The sequence below is a fragment of the Callithrix jacchus genome, chromosome X (genome assembly GCF_049354715.1).
Source record: "Callithrix jacchus isolate 240 chromosome X, calJac240_pri, whole genome shotgun sequence".
NCBI lineage: Eukaryota > Metazoa > Chordata > Mammalia > Primates > Cebidae > Callithrix > Callithrix jacchus.
In genome coordinates this window covers 16446265-16463586 of record NC_133524.1, presented here as the reverse complement: position 1 = coordinate 16463586, position 17322 = coordinate 16446265, and the positions used below count along the sequence as shown (strand labels likewise).

The 17322-nt window shown below is 40.0% G+C and overlaps 1 protein-coding gene across 1 annotated transcript in view; it reads right to left on the bottom strand.

The window, feature by feature from the left end:
* Window positions 1–16273, bottom strand: part of GRPR (gastrin releasing peptide receptor) — a 37543-nt gene extending 21270 nt beyond the window's left edge. Inside the window, exon 1 of the mRNA XM_008989005.5 lies at window positions 15375–16273. Coding sequence (XP_008987253.1) covers window positions 15375–15787 — 413 coding nt within the window. The 5' untranslated portion in view covers window positions 15788–16273. The remainder of the gene's footprint in view (window positions 1–15374) is intronic.
* Window positions 16274–17322: the final 1049 nt, after the last annotated feature.

The following is a 17322-nucleotide window of genomic DNA, read 5'->3' as shown; positions in this document are numbered from 1 at the left end:
TCTATAGCATACACATCTCCCAGTTTCATACAGATGCACAAGACCCTTCTAGCCAACAGGCAGTGCTCTGCACATATTTCTGGGCACCATGACTTTTCAGAGAACCCTGGTGCTTGCTAGAGGGCAACGTCCCTGCTTTCACAGCTTCTTCCTACAATTAGCTTCAGTGCAACACACCATGATTAAATGACACAGAACTCTCTACTTCCCAAAAAGTAACATCTCTAGCATGTACAAATGCAAATACAAAGCATATCGTAGGCGGCTACTTTTGCATGGTCCTGTACTAGGTACATAAGAGTTCAAACAAAGCATAAACCCGGGACACTCAGTGACATTTTTGCTCATTCCATTTTTGAAATTAAGAAGGTTGATGTACCCTGAGTAACAGGAGTATCAGTTTCTTAAGAGTAGGGTCTAGGTCTTCTTCATTTTCTGCCTACTTTATTTATGAAATAAATAAACAATAATACTAAAAATCAAGAACTATTCATCCAATTTGTTTGGCCTATAATGGCTTACTTTCAGATAAGGAAATAGGTTCAAGATGCTCAAGACAACCCACTCCTGCCTGCCATGCTCCTAGCCACAAACGCTCCTCTCAAGCCCTCTTACCCAAAAATCACTCTGGATACCAGCTTATTAGCCCGACTTACTCCAAAGACATGATTCTCCTAAATTCAATTCCTCTTTTTGACAATTTTGAGGCAAATAGTTCACTTGAGCCTATAATGAAAAGACCTTAGAGAAAGCAGCACTTTAAACTAGGGAGAAACATTAAAAGGAGGTGGTGAAAAGCATCTATTTACACCTTTATTTCCCCAGTGAACAATTGACCAGGCCCTGCCATCATGTCTGCCACCCACGGAAATTGGAATCCAGCTAAGCCTCCATTTAAACTTCTCTCGTTTTATTTCATTTAAACAGCTATTAGCATCACACAGGACCCAGGTCATGCTGGAAGAAACACTTGGCTTAAAGACTTTGGCTTGATTCTCAATTTTACTGTTTTCTAATTATGTGATGTAGAACCCTCATTTCACCATCTAAAAACAGAGATAATAATAAGGATTCCAAATGATCTAAAAAGTTAATGTGCATGATAGGACAATGCCTCAAAACCCCGAAACATCACATAGATGTATGTCTCTTCCTTATAATATTCCTTAGGAAGTCTGTCCTGGCTAACTGAAAAGGGGTCATGGATTCCCCTAGGTCCCACTCCAATCAAGTAGGAAATTCTCACTGCTAAATAACCACCCTAGAAAGCATGCACACTCTATATTAGGGACAGTAAACTAAGACCCATCGACCAAGTCTGGTCCACTGCCTGGTTTTATATGGCCCGTGAGCTAAGAATGGTTTTTGCATTTTAAATAGTTGAGAAAAAAATCAAAAGAAGAAGAATATTTTGAGATGTAAAAATCTCATAAAATTCAAATTTCAAGGTACAGAAATAATGCTTTATTGTGTCATCGCCATGTCTATTTGCTTACACATTGTCTGTGGCAGATTTCATCCTACAAGTATAGAATTGAGGAGACCGATTGAATTCTGACTCCAGAATTGCAATGGAGACTGTATGGTCCACAAAGCCTAAAATGTTACAGGCAAAGTTTGCCAAAAGTTTTATCGTTTCTGTTGTTCTCTGCCTGTCCACACCAAGGCTGTTGGTTCCTAGTTTAAACAGAGGTAAGCTCATTTTCCATCTCACACAGCACCACCTGTTAAACTTACTAATTTGTGATAATGAAGACAATAGGCCACTGACCCCTGTCCTTGCTCTTTCAGTACTAAGCACTTATCACTCAGGATGCTTACTCTAACAGCACATTTAAGTACTAATTTGGCATCTCAGGCTCCACTTGGCACTATAGATATAAAAGTCCCTGGCCAATTGAGAATTTGAAATCTAACTGGGGAAGCAAGATACATTTAGGAAAAGTCCTTAATGAACCATATAAGAATATTTACATCTGCCTTTATGAAGAACTCTTAGAAAAGATGCTGCTAGGTCAGCATATAAAGTGCTGCTATCATGGTACAGACAAAGAAGTCTATGTCTAATTGCAAACCTGTTTCATATGTAACTATGGAATATAAAACTTAGAGGTCATAGAAGAGGAGACTGAGACCAGAGACTGAGGCCCAGAGAGGTCCCACAGCTAGTTAGCTGAGAACCAAGACTAGACCTGGGTCTCTTGATCCCCAAGTCAGCAGAGATTTTTATGTTTATCTATAGCAATTTAGATGTTTGGGTCTTTTGAAAGCACAAGTAAAGAATACTTAAAACCAAATATTGACTGTACTTGTCTTCATCCCACTGTACATGTAGTCCTTAAATCATCATTTTAACCTTCAATTTCACTTCTGTTCACAATCTAGAAAAGAAACAATGCCAAAATCTGATTTTCCTGTTTTTCTATGATGTTTCCAATCACCTAAAGTGTAAAGGGAGAAGAAAAGATAATAATGAAACTCTTAGAAACCTGTTTTGATCACCATTTATTTAAAAAGAAATAAGTACTTCCCATACATACTCATGGGGTAACTACTGTGATTTTGTTTTTTTGCATAATTTTCTATTGTTTTAAGATTGTATTTAAAGTATTTCTCATAACAGAGGCCTGTGGCTAGCATGAAGTAGCCCAGCTTAATTAAAAAATCACCACCACCAAAGGGAAAAAAGAAACGTTGAAAAACTTAAAGTTGACTTGCAGTTATTCTATTTATGTGTAGACAGCATGAAGAAAGAAGTGAGTCACACAGACACATTATTGTCACAGCAAATTCTCCTCACATTGGAAAATAAATTCTTTATGTGACAAATTTTGCATTTTCCCCCTATTTCTTTCTCATGTAACCTTCGGCTATCACCACTGGCCAGCTGGCCTGAGTACAATACAAAAACAATATGAAAAAAGAGAAAGAAGACAAAGAAAGAAAAAGTTTCAAAGATGTGAAGTTTAAAGAAATGTACCTTAGGAACATTCTGGCTCTTTCCTTCCCATGAAATTTTAGCTGTTAGCAATCACTGAATAGCGAAATGTCACCTGTAGTTCCTGCTTACTGGGGCTAAGAGTCCTGGCTTAGTTTAAAGATCCCGGAGGCTTTAATGTACCTACATGCTTGGCAATGTCCACTGCTGCAGGCATCAATTGAGATTCCTGACCTACTCACTTTGACGTTAGCCAGAACTCACTTCTCTCACTCAAAATTGGTGAGATAATTTGAGGCTGTGAGTGTTGATGCCACAGGCCTGAATAGGTAGCTCTGAATGCCTCCTTAAAGAAACTGGGATGTGTGTAGTTTTAAGGGCAGCAGATCAGGTCTTTAGGGAGATAGTAGTATAGGATTTTCTCTTTTTGATAATGGCAAACTAGTTTGTTGCTGACCAACCGTCTTGGGATGAAAAGTTAGAAAAATTTATTTGAAAGCATCAGAGAAATACCAAGGTAATAGGGATTTGAGAGTCCAAAATCCTGGAGAGAAATGATGTGCAAAAACATGAAGTTGTTATTGCATCGTTTCCCTCTTAAGGCCTTAACCAAATGTCAAGCAGTAGTAGAGAAAGTGAGAGCTGAGCTGAGCTTCCAGCAGTTTTAGGATGAAGGGGGAAAACAAGTAGAGTCCAGGGCCCACCAAGGAGAGAAACCCAGGTTAACACCGCAGGCTTCTAGCTGAGATGCCCAAAGGGGTAAGCCTCAGTGACAGGGGAAAACCAGAAATAGACCAACTCTCACAAAGACCAAAGCCCACCCTCCAATCTGTTCAATTTCTGACTGCATCAGATGTAATGTCACTTCCTAATTACCTTCAAGAAATAAAAGCTAATCTCTTCGAGAAGATTATACCATCTAGAGTCTCAAATTATTTACAATTCTTTATACATAAATAGAAACAGATTTACAGAGGTTCTACATGTTAGAGTTACCAGAAAGGTATTTTAAAATATATTCTGATTAATTCAAGAAATTAGGCTACAAGATGGAACAAAATGAAAATTCAATATATAATAACTGAAATGAAGAATTAAATGGAAGCTTCAGAAGCTGCCTAGGCACAACTGAAGAGAGGATTAGAGAACTGAAAATGGCCAGACTGAAGTACAGTGAGACAAAAAAGGATGGCAAATACAGAAAAGAGTAGGAAATTTATGGGACGTGGCAAAATGGTGACATGAAATTGTGCTTAAAATACTTCCTGGTAACAGCGGTCTGACTCTAGTATGAAATTGTCTGCCTTAGTAAAAGCAGACAACCAAAGGGGAAAACACCTTAAAAGCTTAAAGTTGGCTGGACATGGCGGCTCACTCCTGTAATCCCAGCACTTTGGGAGGCCGAGGTGGGCAAATCACCTGAGGCCAGGAGTTCAAGACCAGCCTGACCAACGTGGAGAAACTCTGTCTCTACTAGAAATACAAAATTAGCTGGGCATAGTGGCGCATGCCTGTAATCTCAGCTACTCAGGAGGTTGAGGCAAGAGAATCATTTGAACCCGGGAGGTAGAGATTGTGGTGAGCTGAGATCATACTACTGCACTCCAGCCTGAGCCACAGAGCAAGACTCAGACTGAAAAAAAAAAAAGCTTAAAGTTAACCTGTAGTTATTCTATTTATGTGTAGCCAGTACAAAGAAGGAGAGGAAAGAGATAATGAGATAGAAGCAATATTTGAAGTTGTAATGGTTGAGAATTTTCCAAAACTGACAAAAATCTTCAAGCCACAGATTTAAGAAATGCTATGAACCCCAAGCAGCAGAAATACAAAGGAAACCATGCCTAAGCACCTCATTGCAATACTGCTGAAAATCAAAAATAAAGAGAAAAATCTTAAAATCGGTCCAAGAGAAAAACATCTCCTGTTAAAGGAGAAACAATAAAACTGGCATCTGACTGTCAGATACAGCAAAAGGACGATGAATGGCAATTGTAATGTGCTGAAAGATAAGAACTGCCAACCTAGGATTCTATGCCCACTGAAAATCGCCTCCAAAAAGTACATGAATCAAAGACACTTTCAGACAAACAAAGATGGAAAAAATGTGTACACTAAATGAAACACTGAAGGAAGATCTTTGGGGAGAAGTAGAGTGATCTCAGATCAAGCCAGAGAGATGCAGGAAGGAATGGAGAACAACAGAAAAGGTAAATAAGTGGAATCTAAATCTAAATCTAAAGGTAAATATTTGTGTATATGTACAAACGATAAAAATAATGTAAGTTTTTAAATCTAGAGAGAATTAAAATACAGAATTGCAATAACCAAAAAAAGAAAAAAAAGAAGGCAAGAGGAAATTTTAAATTAAGTTAAAAGTGTCCTATTATTTTTGCATTGTCCAGGAAGTAGGAAAGTTTCAATTTATAGTAGCTTCTAATAGGTCAAGGATACATGCTGTTGTAAACTCTAGGGTAGCCCCTAAAATAAATTGCAAAGAGTTTGTATAATTAACCAGCTCAGAGAGGGGGGGAATAGAATAATTAAAATATCTAATTTAAATGAAAGCAAGAAGGAGAGGAAAAAATATTATGAAACAGGTGAGACCAGTGAATATCAAACAATACGGTGGTAGATTTAAATCCAAATATATGAGTAAAATTGAGTTTATGAGTGTCTGTGTTCATAGAGCAGAAACATGTAGCCAAATTACAAATAGTGAATATATTTGTGTAAAGTCACAGATGCTGTGCATACTCACAGAATACTGACATTGATAGAGATAACACAAAACTCATAATATGAAGACATCCATGATAAATAGGTTAGTAGGCGTCATCAGTTGAATAAGTATTTAAGATTACTCAAGGCACAAGAAAATTTGAAATGCATTGGGTTTTTTACAGTCTAGATAAGAAAGAAACTTGATAGTGGCTTTTTCAAGTTTGATGTTAATCCTAAACATATACATGACATTGCCAATAATGAGATATGAAGCTGAAAGCGTGACATGGTAAAAGCCCCGTAAAACTGCATACCTCAACTATACCTCAGCTTTCTGTTGAAACTGCTCTCTGTAACCCAAATGTGACAGGCAAGCAGTCCAAACCCAGGCCACCTTGGCCCCTGGACTTGTAATAAGTAATTAAGGACTGTAATTTCCACCCTACCCAGACAATGTGTAAACAAATGCTTATCTTGACTTTTGTGAACCACTTAAGTAACAATCAGAATGTCAAGTCCCCTGGCCCTCGGAATATCCGGAGCCTCTCACCCTCATCTTCACCCAGGAATCTGCTGGAATGTCCAGAATCCCTCACCCTCATCTCTGCCCAGGAGGTGATTTACAGACTCTACTAGCCCTCGAAATGTCTGAAGACCCTCACCCCCCCCCCGCCCCTCACCCTCACTCCCGAGGTGGTTGTATGGGTATAAAAGGTCTTGACACCCTCCTTTTGGGGCCACGGGTTGGAGACACGTGAGTCCTCTGTGGCCGCCGGCAATAAAGACCCTGCAATTTGGCATATTTTTGCCTTGGTGTTGACTTTCTATGCTCAGTTCAGTACAACGAAAGAAAGGTTTTCTAATCTCTCATTAATAAAAAGCCAATTTAAATCAATCATGCTAGAAGACTGATCTCCTCCTGTTTTCTGTATAGAAAGGGATTTTACCAAATAATGTCATTTTAAAAGGAAACAAATGAGGATGAAGCCAAAATATTTAAGAAAACAAATATAACAAAGGTGTGTCAGGCAGTTATTTAATAGATAATATGTTATTTTTCTGGATTTTATGATGTTTGTGAATTTTACCAGCTTATTTAAACTTGTGATTTATTAATATTTCTAAATCGAACATGTGATTTCTAAAGGTTTTTAAATATCCACTTCTCTTCCTAATTTTGCAGTTGTAATATTATTTGGTTTTTCTTTAAAAATGCCCCCACCTCAAGAGTCCCCATAAAATCTGGGTAAACTCTTGTCATTTAGGTTTGGAACCATTGTTCTCCTGCAGTCACTCTGTTAATCATGAAAGGAAATGAGCAATATGATTCACAGACCATAATCCAGTATTCCGGGTTTACTCAGTAGGACCTACTAGAATTCATTCATTCCTTTATTCCTCTCTTCATGCATCCATTCATTCAGCAATTCAACAAATGCTTATCAAGCACCTACTACTATGAGTTAGGAACTGTTCTAGTGCCGGAGAATATGCCAAAGAACGAGATGGGCTCCCACTTTTTTGGAGCTTATATTCTAGTGGTGGCAGAGAGACAATAAACAAACAAATGAACAAAAGAATTCTCAAGAAAATAATACTGGATGATATTTACCCAAGACAAATGCAGACATATATCCATACAAAAACTGCACAAGAATGTTTATGGAAGATTTATTCATAATCACCCAAACCAAAAACAACCCTAATGCTCATTAACTAGAGAATGGATAAACAAAATGTAGTATATCCATGCAATGGAATACCGCTCAGCAATAAGGAGTGGATTACTGATACATGCAAAAAAGTGAGTTAAAAGAAGCCAGACTTAAAACAGCTACATATTATGTGATGTCATTCACATGACATTCTGGAAAAGATCAGTGGTTGTCAGTATGTGTAGGTGGAGAGAGGGGAGAGATTATAAAGGGGCATGAGATCATTTGGGGGTGACGAAAATGTTCTCTGTCTTGTCTGTGCTGCTGGTGGTAGTGATGTGACTGTATGTTTCTCAAAATTCATACACATGTAAAAAATTTATTGTATATAAACTGCACCTCAGTAGACCTGAAATAAAGAAATTAGATTATGGGATAGTGTTGGTTACTTCTTCAGATTGAGTGGTCAGGGAAGACCTCCTTCAGGAAATGATGTGTAATACGTAAAATGAACTTCAAAATCCCTTGTTCTATTATTACTAGGAGATAAAAAGAAGAAATGGAGAAATTTTTTCCTTTATTCTGAAAACATGTGTTTTAATTATGCAAACTCCACACATAGGAGGACTTATAAGTGCAAAAATGCAAATTTAGCCTATTTTCAAAGGATGTTATTGACAGACACAGTTCAAAAAACCTCAGCAGGGAGCCATTTCAGGGTATACTCTGTGTTTCATGCTTCTGCTTTCATTTTGCCTCTCTGCATATTAAGTTGCCAGAAATGATAATTAGCCACATAAAAGCCTAACACTTTAACAGATAATGTGTGAGAGACAAGGTCAAAGTTCTTTTTTGCCCTTTTCCTCTCCCACAGAGATCCAGTTGAAAGAGTCTTGCTGGGAAACCTTACTTCCACAGCACCTGCCTTCTCACCATTCCCAGAAGCTGCTGGCAGCTGTGGTAGTTCCACTGCCATGGAAAGACGTGAGTTGTTTCCTTCCAGAGACAGGCAGCATATGTTTCAGGAAAATCAAAGCATAAAGAAGTTATGAACTGGCAGCTCATGTAAACTGGTTCCAACAGAGGGACTTTCCTGTAAAGCATTTCTAGAAGGATGCTTTACAAGAAATGAAATTAAATAAGTCTTCTCTTGTGAGAAAGGGGCCAGTCTCCTTGCAATCAATGAAGCTGGGTCTCTCGAATGGTAGAGGAGCCTTTGGAATCACTGGGCTGAACCCATTAGAAGGGGATTACCCTGGAGTCACTCAGCGTATTTTCCTTCAGAAGGGTAGGTTTTGGCATAGTAGTCCCCATTGTCCAGAAAAGGGAAATGGAATCAGACTCTGTGTTCGATGATTTCTGAAGAAAAGTTTCCAGTTCTCCTGAAGAAATTAAGACATGGAATGAGCTCTTCCGGTCCTAGGAGCTTGGGGAACCGCGGCTTGGGTGCAGACATGGCCAAGTCCAAGAACCACACCACACACAACCAGTCCCGAAAATGGCACAGAAATGGTATCAAGAAACCCCGATCACAAAGATACGAGTCTCTTAAGGGGGTGGACCCCAAGTTCCTGAGGAACATGCGCTTTGCCAAGAAGCACAACAAGAAGGGCCTAAAGAAGATGCAGGCCAACAATGCCAAGGCCATGAGTGCACGAGCTGAGGCCATCAAGGCCCTCGTAAAGCCCAAGGAGGTTAAGCCCAACATCCCAAAGGGTGTCAGCCGCAAGCTTGATCGACTTGCCTACATTGCCCACCCCAAGCTTGGGAAGCGTGCTCGGGCACGCATTGCCAAGGGGCTCAGGCTCTGCCGGCCAAAGGTCAAGGTCAAGGCCAAGGCCAAGGATCAAACCAAGGCCCAGGCTTCAGCTCCAGTTTCAGTTCCAGCTCAGGCTCTCAAAGGTGCCCAGGCCCCTACAAAGGCTTCAGAATAGATATCTTTGTCTGCCAATGCGAGGACAGAAGGACTGGTGTAACTCCCCTGGGGCTGCCATCTGCATGGGGCTGGGGTCCTCCTGTGCTATTTGTACAAATAAACCTGAGGCAGGATTAAAAAAAAAAAAAAAAGACATGGAATGAGGGTGAAGGGGTTCTTTCTAATCTGACTCCATTCTGAATTTGTTGTGACAAAGTTCAATCCCATTACCTCTTCTGGTCTCTGTGTCAAACAAGGGTGTGAACTTTAAGATGACTTTTACTTCTAGCTGCTGGACTTTATCCTTTTGTCACTGCTCAAACATCAATGAAGATGTAATTATTGTACTCTTACTGAATGCAGAGTGGGCCTGGCTGTTGTAGAAGACACAGATCCCTGTGGATCACCCCATATGATTAAGGAAGTTTAAAACACATCTCTAACAAAGACCCAGCAGTACAAGTCGGGATAGATTTGGCATATAATGAACAATACAGGCAGAAACATCCTGGGAAGGGAAATAAATCAATGAAAGCAAAAGATCAGGGAATGCTTCATAAAGAAAAGACTTGAAATATCCCTTGAAAGACTGATAGGATCTGGGTAGATGGAGAGAATAAGGCCCAGCCGTCGGAGAAGGGAAAATGAAATTAGAGAGGGGAGAAGTCTGATGACACATGTGGGAGGCAATGAGAAGAGTTTGGCTAGAGCAGTGTTTGTTCTGGCAAGTCTTGGGGCAGGAGGATATAAAAGAGAGACGAGCCGCTGGAAGAGGACCTACAAAAAAAGAATGGAAGGATCAGACACAAGTTCACAGTGCAGACTTGGAAAGTTGACCCCTCATGTATACTTCGGAAAGTCTCAAAACCTCATCAATGGGGTGCTTAAATTCCCCAAGTCTGTGACTGCACATGACATTGGGCTGCTTCAGTTCTTCCCTCTTCACTTGTGTATGTCTTCCAATAGAAGATATTTCACAGACAGAAAGAGCCTGTGCAGCTGAGAGGCATTTGATATTTGCCTATCTGAGCAATTCCTTATACCCTCTGTGAGAGAGGGGAGCAAACGTGTATCCTGGGGAAGAAATCTGGACCCCAAAGCATATAGCAAACTCTTTCTAAACTGTCTAATAGAACCGTCTGCAATGACTGAAATGTTCTCTATCTGTACTGTCCAATAGAGTAGCCACTAGCCACATGTGGCTACTGAGCACTTGATGTGTGGCTGGTATGAGGAGGAAATGAAATTTTTCATTTCACTTAAATTAAATGCAAATTTAAATAGCCACATGTGGTTAGTGGCTACCAAGTTAGATCATACAGCTCTAGATGTTGGGAAAGCTACAATCACATACATTCCTTGCGGAAAATTCAAAGAATCTGTACTTCAAGAAGTCTACAGAAATATATCACCTTCCTGTTTCTTTCCACATTCCAAATGACAAAGAAACTTATAACCAGTCTTTCCACAGAATCAAAGAAGAATCATGTTACAGTGGAACCGCCATAGCCATCTGTCTTTAGAATTCATTCTCCCAGCCCCATTCTAGTAAGAAATAACAACGAATAATAGTACTGAAGCAGGCTTCATATAACTTGGGCATTACACATGTTGTCAACATTAAGTTCAACTTTAAATCTTACACTTACTGGAAAAGAAAACACAAACCACCCTCACCCTTTTTCTATTGAGGGTCCATTTTAGCTCTCAAATTGCATTTACATAGTAATGAGGCATCTAGCACAAAGGTGGACATCTAATAGCAAGGAACCGTATGCAAAAAAATCTCCATCTATCCAACTGTTCACCCACCTATTCACCCTACTGTCCACTCATACATGTAACCCACCCAACCAGCCAGTCAGCCATCTATCTATCCATCCACCCATCTATTTATCCCCTGAATCTATTTACTGACTCACAAAAAATAGTTTTTCTCTTATCTACCCAGATAATGAGAGCTTGATAGAGAACAGATAAGCAGGTGACTATGTGATACATTTTTTTTTTTGAGATGGAGTCATGCTTTGTCACCCAGGCTGGAGTGCAGTGGCACAATCTTGGCTCACTTGCCTCCCAGGTTCAAGTGATTCTCCTGCCTCAGCCTCCCAAGTAGCTGGGATTACAGGCATGCACCACCATGCTCGGCTAATTTTGTATTTTTAGTAGAGACAGGGGTTTCACCATGTTATCCAGGCTGGTCTCGAACTTCTGACCTCAGATGATCCACTCGCTTCAGCCTCTCAAAATGCTGGGATTACAGGCGAGCTACCATGCCCAGCTGATACATTATTTTTAAGAGTATGCTTTCAGGTTAATCCTCAAAAGTAGAATAAAGAATAAAAATGAGGAAAATAGTATGCATTAACTAAACATAATTTTAATTAGTCAATATTTATTGATCACCCATTTGGCACAAGAAAACTTGTGGGGCACTATGGAAGATCTAAGAATATATTAAAAACCTCTGCCCTCAACATTCTTAATAATCTACCTAAAAATGTAAAGCAATAAATATATGAAGACTAAAATAAAGAAACAAAACAGAAACATAAAAGGTGTCACAAGATAATTCATGTCTCAGATAATAAGTCTCATATTTCAAGAGGGTCAGGAAATTTGGGCTAGAATGGCCCAACTTAGGGTTTTAAGGAGGAGACCTGAGTCAAATTCTGAATGGCAGGCAAGAAGACAGAAAAAACAAACAAACAAAAAAAAACCTAGGATTTTAGAACTTGAAGGGACCATAGAAATTGCCTAGTTTAACTCCATCATTTTATAGATGATTAAAGTAAGGTCGGCGAGTTAAGTGACTTAGTCCCACTTTCTCATATGGGTAGTAATGGCAGGAAAATGTCTAAAACACAGGTTTGTCGATGCTCATTCCAAGCCCATACTCCACATGGAATGAGATATACAATCTTGTATTTAGGAAAGGAGAAAGCATTCTGGAGAGTGGGTGGGACACAGCATAAGACAGGAAACAGAGCCAGGAACACATCAGTGCAACCACCGTATATGAGGATATCATTGTGTGTGTAAGGAGAGAAAGTACTGGAGGAGAGGGAGGATGGGGATCAATATTGACGGTGCTTGAATGTAAACTTGGAATTGCTCAGCTGTGCAAATCCCCAGAATTCTGGTTTCTGAAACTGTCTTGAAGTCTCCCTTTGAGCTGGTGATGCCAGTATAAACTGTTCTGGAAACTTGATATTCTTTTCATATTGACAAAGATTCAAGTTAATTCAGTGAAGGGGAGAACTACAGAAGGGAAGCTGGAATGAGGACTGGCAATGCTGGGCAACGTATGGGGGCAGGGATGGATGATTATCAATAGGTGCCCCACTCATGACTCAGAGCCCTGGCTTCAGTAGAGTTAGGAAAGGGCCTAGGCATCTGTATGTTTTTAAACTTCCCCTGTGATTCTGGTGATCATCTGGTTTGGAAGGTCTTCTGGTTCATTCACTCTTTCATCAATCTACCTCTATACAGACTACCACCTTGAAAACCGACAATATTTATTAAATATATGCCCCCTATGACCCAGCAATTTTACTGACAGACATATACCCAAGAGAAATAAACACTTACATTCCCCCAAAGACATGAATAAGAATGTCCAGAGCAGGTTATCATCATCCCCAAACAAAACAACCCAGTTTCCATCAGTGTTCGCATGAATAAATAAACCAAAGTATATTCATACAATGGAACACCACACACAATTAAAAAGAACAAACCACTGTTACACCTATCAACATGGGTGAATATCACAGAGATAATGATAAGCATAAGAAGATAGACACAAAGGAGTTCTTACTATATGATTCCATTTATATAAGATTAAAGAACTGGCAAAAATAACCTATGGTGACTGAAATCAGAATAGTGATTGCCTCTGTATGGGGTATTAACTAGGACAGGGCATAAGAGAAACTGGGGGATGCTGGAACTCTTTTACATCTCCATCTGGTTATCCAGCTCTATAGACATATGTAAAAATATATTCATGAAACTTGTTCAGTTTCCATGTATATAGATTACACCTTGTTGAGAAGAAAAAATATAGAATCTTTATTCCCCCTTCCAACTTCATGAGATATAAGATATAAGAATCCCATTGCTTTAAAAAATGAGATGGATAGAAAAGTACAGTCTTGATCATTTAACTACCTCAATACCTATTCTTCCTATTGGAATTGGTTAGATGCACTACCTGTGATTCAGGTGATCATCGGCTTTTTAAAGACCTAGAAAAACACAAAAAGTTAGCAATATGGGAGCTTCTAGTAATTTCCGAACTTGGCAAGGACAGGCAGTAACTATAAACTTACTGGGAACACACTGGAGCTGTGAAGGAGTGCAACCTGGCTTTTGAAAGAGCTTTCCCTTTCTGCTGATGGTGAACTTGGTCTGCTTTGAAACTCCAGAGAAGAGTTGCCTGCAGCTGCCTCTTTATGTTCCATACCCTCACTTTCCTTTCTGTTTTTCTCCCCAAGAAGAGAGTAAACACCATCTGTACCACTGCACTCCCGAACCCGGAAACCAAAATTTCTCCTTCCCATTAAGAAAATTACCCTCATCCTGAAGTGCCCTCGGCCATTGGTAACAAGCCACAGCCCTTCTGCCAGCTCCAGAGTTTGCCAGCCCTGAATCAACACATGAAATTGTCTGTGGTCATTGGTATCTGGTCAGCAGATGTGCAGGGTAGGAGCAAGCCAAAGGGGAATGGAGGGAATGGAGAAACTCTGTCAAGTCGGTACAATGTGCAAACCTTGCTTCTGGACCATTACTTTTCAGTCTTTGAAAATGTTGTGTGCCGGGCAGTGTGCTTCAGGTAGCTAAGCATAAACATATGTCTACAAATACCAATAACACTATCTTTATTTGCCCATTACTTAACAAAGCCAGATCATCTGAGAACTGTTTGTTCCTCTATAAAATGAGAATCCAGCACCACATGTATTAAAATGCGGGACATTTTCTTCAGAGTATAAACTTTCAAGAGCTGCGTCTATGTCTTTTCCGGAACACTCTCAAATCCTTCTTTATCTTTAACACATAACATACACTTTATTATAAGTGAATATAATCACTTATAATCAGGTTTATTGCAGCAGTTTTTCTGGGTTGTTTGTTTCACCGTATGGTCTATGCTGTGTCTGAAAGTCTATTCATTACTATGTCCAATTTCCAGAGAACAGAAGTACATAAAGTATGTTCAGTAATTTGTGTGAACAACCTGCAGCTATTTCTTGACTTGTTAATTCAGGCAAGTGCTTTTTACATGCTAGACACTTGATAAATATTCAAAGAACGAATATGAAGTTTTAAGAGTGATAAATGTAAGCTTTTATGCAATGTGCTCACAGAGGAAATGCAGTTTGCAAATATGTATATTTCACAGAATAAAAAACTGTAGTGAACTCCCTCTTCCTCCCCACAATAAGTCCCAGAAACATGGTATATGGAAGTATGTCAATAAAGATATTAAAATTAGAAGTCAACCTTGAATAGAGCTTTCTCCAGAAAAGTTTAAAAACTCAAATAATGCTTGATTTCATTTAAGAGAGACTTAGAAAAACCGGCAAACGATTGTTCTGTCACAGAGAGTCAAATACAAAATCAGCTGTGGGAAAAGTTAAACTGTCTGAGAAAAATGAATTTCAGAGAAATGAGGCTCATTTTCTCCTCTTGGTTGTTTCTGAAAGAATGTTTTGAAGAAATGCAGTGGAACTTTCCTGTTCTCTGAAGGTTTTGAATTGCTTCTAAAAAATATTTGCCTGAGGTTTAAACTCTATTGGGTATGGTTGTCTTTCTCACTGGTCAATTAATTTTGCAAGAAGGGAGAAGTTAGGAAAAGGTAATGCTAAATAGATATGTTTCCAGAAAAGCCACCTCAGTTTTCTGCTTAGAGATTTTTTTTTCATTTCTCTCCTTCTGTCCCCATTATTCTCTCACTTCTCTTTCTCAAACCAATGTTCTACTCAAGAAGTCATCCCCAGAACAAAACCTGCCTGGATAGGAATCCGAGTTTGAGTAAAACTTTCCCCTTGTGCAAACAGCTCCCTGTCCCGACATGGTAGTTCATTTACCGAGGCATCTACCACCCTTGGAGAGCATGTAACTTTCAGCCAGTACTTACCTGTCTGCTGAGAGCGCTGTGAGTGTGAAGACAGACACCCCAACAGAGGTAAGCTGTATAAAGGGGATCAGTTTGCAGCCAATCCTGCCAAATAGCCATCTGTCAGCCAGGTACCTGCTGGCATCCACTGGAGCACACGTTACCAGGAGGAGCAGGTCTCCCAAAGCCAGACTGGAAATGAACAGGTTTGGAACATTTCGCATGGACTTGACTGTAAGGAAGATCTTGATCAAAGTGATGTTGCCAACGAGGCCTATCAGAATGATAACCCCATAAACTGCAGGGATGACATAGAGGATCCCCGGCTGGGACCAGTCGTCGTTCACGGGGAGATCCGCACTGTGATTGGAGATGTTGCAATGCATGAAATGGTCCACTTCCAAGTTTAGAAGGAAACAGTCATTTAGAGCCATCTCTAGATTTTTTTCCCCACCTAAAAGTTCCCTTAGATGCTATTTCTTAACTATTGATTTTGCAACCAGGTGAAGATGAAGATGAGATCTATGCTGGGCTCTTTGTCTTCTTTAATAAAAATACTCTGAGTACATATATACTAAGTATATATTCAAAACTGTCTGTCACTATTTTGACACTGGTGCTGCTCTGGCCCTCACTTGACTAGTGCAGTACAACTCTAAATTCAATAAGTTAACCACAACAAAAACTTAGCAACAAAAAACCTTAGAATTAAACCCACTCTGCATCAGCTCTTTCTACCCCCATTCTAGTCTGAGTTGGCCTGCTATTTTCACACAGCATTTGCTGTCTTTCCTGATATTTAGAATCTGAAGGTTTAAAGTGGGTATGAAAAAACTGCACTGAGAAATCCTCAAATCCTATAGGCAGGGTGCTTTGCACGTCACAGGCTTCACCAGCAAACAGCAGCTCCGTTGAGCCGCGGCTCTGAAGAGGAAACAGGGTTACTTATAGACAGAGAATGCCAGCCCCCTGCTGGACACTCCAATCACTGCCCACTTGCTTGCTTTCTCCAAATGAGAATCAACCAGCCGATTGCAGTTCCTACGTGGCTTAACAGATACCTTTGGCTTCTCATGTAAGCACATAGCACCCAGGGAGGTATTAACTAAATGTTGCTAGCACTCTGCAAAGGCACTGGAAATCTTTCTGATACTATCCCCATGAATCCAGATGGGGATTCATATCCCATTTTCTCATTTTTTCTAATTCATTAGAATGACATACTAAGATTGCTACCAAATGAGGTCTGTCTTTGAATTGAACGCACATTGATGCACAGGGCGTCCATGTGTGAGTTGCCCCACTCAGTTTTCCCACTGCCTTTTTGAACAGGGACTGCTCCTTAGAAACACATGAACAGACTCACACCTTAAACCTTCAGCAACGGACATCTGGAAAAACCAGAAGCACAAGGCACACGTGCTCTTTCCTGTAGAACTGCCAAACCATTCCTGTTCCATTTACCAGTGAGAAATTAAATTGGGAAACAGCTGTATTCTTAACTCTCAAAGATCAATGGTCAGCCGGGCACGGTGGCTCAAGCCTGTAATCCCAGCACTTTGGGAGGCCGAGGCGGGTGGATCACAAGGTCAAGAGATCGATACCGTCCTGGTCAATATGGTGAAACCCCGTCTCTACTAAAAATACAAAAAATTAGCTGGGCATGGTGGCGCGTGCCTGTAATCCCAGCTACTCAGGAGGCTGAGGCCGGAGAATTGCCTGAACCCAGGAGGTGGAGGTTGCGGTGAGCCGAGATCGCGCCATTGCACTCCAGCCTGGGTAACAAGAGCGAAACTCCATCTCAAAAAAAAAAAAAAAAAAGATCAATGGTCTTTTCCAGAAAAATCGCTCTTTTCTTATCTGATCTAAAAATTTTATGAATTGGCATTTTGATGCAGCTATTTGCATTTTTAATAGAATGCTTGCCATGTTTTATAGCAAAATATCCTCTTAAGCCCTGTGTGGAAAG